The sequence below is a fragment of the Nylanderia fulva genome, unplaced genomic scaffold, assembly GCF_048542155.1.
Source record: "Nylanderia fulva isolate GAGA-0341 unplaced genomic scaffold, ASM4854215v1 Scaffold1202, whole genome shotgun sequence".
NCBI lineage: Eukaryota > Metazoa > Arthropoda > Insecta > Hymenoptera > Formicidae > Nylanderia > Nylanderia fulva.
The window spans coordinates 16,472-24,103 of record NW_028189413.1 but is presented as its reverse complement, the minus strand read 5'-3'; the positions used below and the strand labels follow the sequence as shown (position 1 = coordinate 24,103).

General features: G+C 34.2%; 1 protein-coding gene across 1 annotated transcript; it reads left to right on the top strand.

Annotated features, from left to right (window-relative positions):
• Positions 1-3,934: 3,934 nt before the first annotated feature.
• On the top strand, positions 3,935-7,239 carry LOC146724674 (acyl-CoA Delta-9 desaturase-like). Its single transcript, XM_085479504.1, has 4 exons — positions 3,935-3,958; positions 6,307-6,512; positions 6,624-6,806; positions 7,002-7,239. Exons 1-4 carry the CDS (start codon positions 3,935-3,937, stop codon positions 7,237-7,239), a joined length of 651 nt encoding a protein of 216 aa, XP_085335630.1.
• Positions 7,240-7,632: the final 393 nt, after the last annotated feature.

Below are 7,632 nucleotides of genomic sequence, written 5' to 3'. Positions count from 1 at the left end.
AAATATAAATTTAACATATATAAGATAGGCAATAAGAGCCAAATCGCGGATGACAGTGCGTTATTCTAAACGAAACTAAATTTTTTTCGTTAGAATTAAATACCTGTGCACAAGGCACCAAATTTTTACTTGGACACGGCCAAGATATAAAATTGGAATAATCTCTACAAGAGATTTTTAATTCCATGTATCCCCTATTCCCCCTAAAGAAATAAAGTGCAAGAGAAAAATATAGATCCGAAAGTCGCAGAATCGGGAATCGAACCCGAGACCTTTCGCTTGCCGGGCGACTGCTCTTCCAACTGAGCTATTCAGATCCTTTTGATTCTATACTTTTCTCTGTTATATATTAATGTTGGTAAATAAACGCCTTTAAGCCAGCGTGTATAAATTAAGAGTTTAACTAGGCTCTGTAATATATAAATATAAATTTAACATATATAAGATAGGCAATAAGAGCCAAATCGCGGATGACAGTGCGTTATTCTAAACGAAACTAAATTTTTTTCGTTAGAATTAAATACCTGTGCACAAGGCACCAAATTTTTACTTGGACACGGCCAAGATATAAAATTGGAATAATCTCTACAAGAGATTTTTAATTCCATGTATCCCCTATTCCCCCTAAAGAAATAAAGTGCGAGAGAAAAATATAGATCCGGAAGTCGCAGAATCGGGAATCGAACCCGAGACCTTTCGCTTGCCGGGCGACTGCTCTTCCAACTGAGCTATTCAGATCCTTTCGATTCTATACTTTTCTCTGTTATATATATTAATGTTGGTAAATAAACGCCTTTAAGCCAGCGTGTATAAATTAAGAGTTTAACTAGGCTCTGTAATATATAAATATAAATTTAACATATATAAGATAGGCAATAAGAGCCAAATCGCGGATGACAGTGCGTTATTCTAAACGAAACTAAATTTTTTTCGTTAGAATTAAATACCTGTGCACAAGGCACCAAATTTTTACTTGGACACGGCCAAGATATAAAATTGGAATAATCTCTACAAGAGATTTTTAATTCCATGTATCCCCTATTCCCCCTAAAGAAATAAAGTGCGAGAGAAAAATATAGATCCGAAAGTCGCAGTTTCGTTTAAATATAATAATCTTGTAGAGATTATTCCAATTTTATATCTTGGCCGTGTCCAAGTAAAAATTTGGTGCCTTGTGCACAGGTATTTAATTCTAACGAAAAAAATTTAGTTTCGTTTAGAATAACGCACTGTCATCCGCGATTTGGCTCTTATTGCCTATCTTATATATGTTAAATTTATATTTATATATTACAGAGCCTAGTTAAACTCTTAATTTATACACGCTGGCTTAAAGGCGTTTATTTACCAACATTAATATATATAACAGAGAAAAGTATAGAATCGAAAGGATCTGAATAGCTCAGTTGGAAGAGCAGTCGCCCGGCAAGCGAAAGGTCTCGGGTTCGATTCCCGATTCTGCGACTTTCGGATCTATATTTTTCTCTCGCACTTTATTTCTTTAGGGGGAATAGGGGATACATGGAATTAAAAATCTCTTGTAGAGATTATTCCAATTTTATATCTTGGCCGTGTCCAAGTAAAAATTTGGTGCCTTGTGCACAGGTATTTAATTCTAACGAAAAAAATTTAGTTTCGTTTAGAATAACGCACTGTCATCCGCGATTTGGCTCTTATTGCCTATCTTATATATGTTAAATTTATATTTATATATTACAGAGCCTAGTTAAACTCTTAACTTCTAATTTTATTTTTGTTTCTACCGATCCGATTAAATCTAACGGGGTACCGTTTACCGCTAAAAATGAGCTAATTTCCGAATTAATTGTAAGGTTTTTCAAATTTTTCGTATGCAGAACGGCAAATCAATGATATAGGACTACCGGTATCCAAAAGTGCATTCATCTTACAAGCAATATCGCCAATTTTGGAAAGCGATTGAACAATTTTACCCGTTTTGATGGATTTTTGTCCTTCTCACTCACTACTGCTACTTTTGTTTCATCTGACGATTCGTCTTTGATTTCTGTTACGGCTGCTGACGATGATGAGATCAAAGGCTGCTTTTGTTATTCTTTCTTCTTTAACTTGGTGCAATCAGACCGGAGATGACCCTTAGTTTTGCAGTAAACGCAGAAGACTTCGTTAGCTATTTTTGATGGTTGCGTTTTCTTATCTTCAGATTTGTTTCTTGTTGATTTATTTTCTTTTTTCTCTTGCTTGATTCTTGGTGCGTTTCCACACGAAGAAGTTATGTTGCGCATGTCTTCCAAAAATTAAGCTATCGATTCCGCTCGAATGGGCGCGGCGACGCCTTTCAGGGCTAAGCTTCCTATTCCGTTAATTAGTAAATGAATAGCGTCCTGTTCTGGTAAATTCATGCTCTGCATCAATGCAATCTTGTCTATTGCGTATTCTTGAAATGATTCCTTAGTAAAATTCCACACGCGAATCTCTATTTTTTGCAAAGCCACGTAAAAAAGGATTTTTTTTTTTAAACATCTTAATGATAGCTTCTTTAAAACCAGTCCATGATTCTATAGCTGAGCCGGTATTTGTGTCATATCAACGGCGAGCCAGTTTTTGAGCTTATTTGTTGCTGCGAGGAATGTTATGTTTGATGAGATCCCATAGATTTGCAAGACCTTTTATTTTCTGTATCCACAGTTCTACATTCTCGTCCTCAGATCCACTAAAATCCGGAATCTGCGACGACAAAAGTTGAACGGCTTGGGTCGGTGAAGTAGTAGCCAGGGTAGGTTGCTGCTGTACATTTGGTGTACTGAAATTGTCTTCTAGCCTCTCCCCCTGAGACATAGAAGCTGGATTGACACAGGCACGCTGATTCCCGTTTCCGAGAGATAATGCTTCTAATAACTGCTCATTGTCTCTTGATTGTTGATTTGTGCTTGTTGCTGTTTAATTTGTTCCACCAGTAATGAGCAATATAGCGGTAAGGATGCTTCATTTGATACTGCACTGTGAGTGATTTGTTGTCCAGAAGCTTCCGATGAAGGCGAGGCTGCTCTTGCTGTGCCTGCTTCTTTAAACGTGTTTAGCACTCGATCTGATCCTGCTCTTCTTTTTGCATTAGAATGCTCGAAATATGCCATGATGGCATCGATACATTTTTCTCGAGTATTTGGTACTGGGAGATCGCATTTGGCGACTTCTTCTTCTAGCGCTTGTTGCGTATAACCGTTAAGCTGTTTTCTCAACATTGTCTAATTATAATAATACATGAATTTTAAATCGGCCAATAAAGCTCAAGCGCGAAAAATTAATTCTTCGGAACTGTATCTCTTGGTTTGAGATTACTAAGTTTCATATATAAATTAATCTCGAACTTACATATGGAGAAAAATAGGCGAGAAAAGTTGGTAAGAGCAGTCGCCCGGAAATTAAATACGTGGGTTCGATTCCCGTTTCAGCAACTTTTCGGACCTATATTTTTCTCGCCTATTTTTCTCCATATGTAAGTTCAAGATTAATTTATATATGGAACTTAGTAATCTCAAACCAAGAGATACAGTTTCGAAGAATTAATTTTTTGCGCTTGAGCTCTATTGGCCGATTTAAAATTCATGTATTATTATTATTAATAATATTGAGAGCCGACATATATTTCTTATCTGATTTTATTTACACGGGCCTATCATGGCTTTTATTTAATAATAAAAGGAAAGGGGGGGGAAAATAGGATTGAAACAAGGGGGTAAGGTGAAGGGGCGGGAGGGAGGGGGGATCGTAGGTTTGACAATAAGATGCAGGGGGGAAATTTAGGGTGTCAATCGGGGTTTGCCTTAGTATGGCGCAGGATTATAAGAGGGAGAATTGGGGTATAATAGGGTGGTAGGCGGATATATAGGGGTGGGTAAGTTTAAATGAGAATGTTAATTTAGTATATTTTTTCTTCTGGAACGACGCTTAATGGATGCCATTTCAGGCCCACAGACAAGTACGAAAATTTGGGAAAAAAAATTCAACCGTAATTGTCTAGCGTAATGCCACGAGTAATCTCGATAACGGCCGCCAAGAACAAAATTCGAGAAAGAAAAAAATTAAGTTTACTCTATATCTCGAAAACAACGCTCAAATGATGCCGACACGCACAAAGTACGATGATAGGCTAAAAACTCCCCCGTAAAATTGGCTACGTTGCCACGTGTAGATACACGATAACGGCACGCCAAGAACACTTTTTTTTTGTAATAATTTAAGTCAAAACGCACTTTTCCCCGAAAAGAAAGGACTTAAACTCTTCAGAGAGCGAGAATGATCGCTTTAACAGACTCGGCGTAATTGGCACGAGAGTCCGTGATTTTTTCCAGAACCGCACGGATTTGATACTCATATGGCGACCGAACAAACACTTCCTTTTTTTCTTCACAATTTTGACTTACAATAGTCTCTTAACTGCTTGAACCGATTATTCATTATTCACCTCGTCTGCGATACTGACCGCGAGCCACGTGTATCCGCAAAAAGACAAAGCTCGGTATAATCGCATAAACGATCGACGTACTTCCGCGTTGATAATTGCGATACTGCGGACGTCGAGAGCCAGGAATGAGAGGATAGATTTTATCCCACTTCTGAGGCTGTAAGAGGGTCGTTTGATTCCTAATCATGGAAGAACATAGGTCAAAATAATGAGGCAGGGATTAATCAGTAATCACCTTAGTGGTAAACTTAGTATATTCTTAAGTAAGTAAGTATTACAAGGAAGGCTCTAGAAAGACTGACTGTCTCAGCCCGCGCTCGTCTCTCTATGTCCTGTCAACTTCCGGTGGCGCTCGCTCGCCAACACTCTACATAAGCACCACCTCAAACGCCCTGACACCTAAAGGTGTCTCCACAGCGGGTTATTTCTTACTATATATATATATATATATATATATATATATACATATATAACAGACTATTATAATCTATTTTCTTGTTACGCAATCATCCTATTATTTTTTCATAAGAATATAATTGTTAATTTTATAATATTTTAGAAAAAATAATAGGATAATGGCGTGACAAGAAAATAGATATTATTATATGAAAAAATATTTTCATAATATAATCACATATATGTACAGTATTGCATATCACATATTTAGTATATCACAAACATATTCTTTCATAAATACAATATATATTTATATAATAATATTTGATATTTGTGTTGATAAACTTTTTGATATTTGTTACTGTTATTATGTTACGTTATCATTTTATACTATTTCTTTCATAATAATTTTCTGCAACGTTACCATTGTACTACATCTTTCATAAATATATAAATCATTATTATTGGTAAAGATTGTTTCCTTATTTTACATCAATAATTATGTACTTATAAAAAAAGAAAGTGTAGCAAGAAAATTATTATTATAAAAGAAATAATTTAAAATGATAACATAACAAGAAAGTAGTTGCAAATATCAAAATATAAATATGCATTTATATACTTACTTAAATACATGTTGTATTCAATACTATATAATATGTAATATACTATATTTTTTTCATAATAATATAATCTATTTTCTTGTTACGCAATCATTCTATTATTTTTTCATAAGAATATAATTGTTAATCTTATGAAAAAAATAATAGGATGATTGCGTAACAAGAAAATAGATATTCTTATATAAAAAAATATAGTATATTATAAATAAATATCAAAACACATACCTGTTATGTGTGTATGTACATGTCAAGAAATCAAATCAAATATATAACCCCGCACGTCAACGTGTATCAGTACATACGAAGCGCCTTCAGCGCAATCTTGTGTCGAACGCTCAAACTGTACAGAGTTTAACGCATGCGATTGGCTGTTGCGTGAATGATGACGACGGTGACAGAGACGTTTCTTAAAAGAAATTTTTCATACTTAGACTTTGCATATAAATATTTCCGCTTACAAAGTACGTAGAGCAGAAATAAAAACACTTTTATTATATAATTCAAACCCAATCTATCGATTAAGTTTAGTATAAACTCGATTGCTTCAGCCGTTATTGAGCATTCGAAATTTATAGTAGACTCAACTCTCCGCTTCGCGTAAAGATACACGGTGTATCGGCTATTCCGGTAACAGGGCGCGAGACACTACCGTATCTCTTAATATATAAAATTGGTAAATAAATTCCAAGCAATGCAACAAAGCGCCGCATGTGATGAAATAGTCGACCCTTATTTTTCCCGACTTTATTGCTGCAGATTTTATACGTGTAAAGATGCCGAGTCCGTACTCCTCTTTATAACCTCCGTACATCATCATTTGATTTTTAATAAGTTGTATTTTAGGGTCACATTTACGGATGGGTTAGGGATCACAGAGTACACCATAAATTTACTGACACTGATGCAGATCCATATAATGCACGTAAAGGATTCTTTTTTTCGCATATTGGTTGGATTTTGGTTCATAAACATCCAGACGTCATCAGCAAGGGTGCTATGATCGACTTGAGTGATCTTAAACAAGATTGTCTTGTGGTCTTTCAGAGAAAGTACGATGGACATAGTTTATTCTGCAGGAGCAAATTTAATTTAAAAAATATATGTATATATTGTTTATTTAACTTTAATGGTTTTGTTTCTTTTATTTATACTTTTTTTAGATGGTACCGATATTTGATGTTATTTTGCTGTTTTATCATACCGACATTAATACCTTGGTGGGTATGGAGTGAGAATCTGTGGTGTGCGTGGCATCTTAACATGACTAGATGTGTCATAAATTTACACACAATATTATCAATAAATTCCGCAGCTCACATGTGGGGTGTGAAATCATATGATAAGTACGTACATACTTTTGTGTGTACATATTATATTTATATATATTGTACTTATATGCTGTACAACTTATTATATGTAAACATATACATACTATTATTTAAAATTAATAAAAACATATACATACTATCATTCAAAATTAATAAATTGTTTATTGTATTATATCGTGGTACTATTTAGAAATGTTTATTTTATCACAGATCAATTAGCCCCACCGAAAATGCAGTTGTCTCTTTTATATCGTGTGGCGAAGGCTGGCACAATTATCATCACGTTTTCCCTTGGGATTACAAAGCGGCGGAACTTGGAAATTATAAGCTCAATATTATTACAGCTTTTATTGATTTTTTTGCTTATCTAGGTTTAGCTTATGATTTAAAAACTGCATCTGCCAAAATTGTGAAAAAACGTGCTCTTCGAAACAGCGAAATAAATTAAAATAAATAAAAAGTGTATGTGTTACATGTAATTCTTAATGTGATTCAGTTGTAAGTTATAATAATATTGATAATAAAATAACTTTCTTTAATGCTTGAAAAATATGCAATTAATTTTATGTAAAACATTTTGAGTGAGATGCGAAATGTGAGATAACGATTTCTGTTGAATATTGCTTGAATGACTAAAAGTTATTATGCCTTAAAGTTTGCTTTATTTGCTTCTTACATAAGTGAAATAATGTTTTGATTTTATGTATAGGAACAATAGAGTATCGTTTGCCTTGGAAGAATACGTTTCATAATATTGATATGAACTTAAATACATAATATGATAATAATATAATGATACAAAAGATTCAAGAACAATACAAAATATTTGTTTTAAATAATT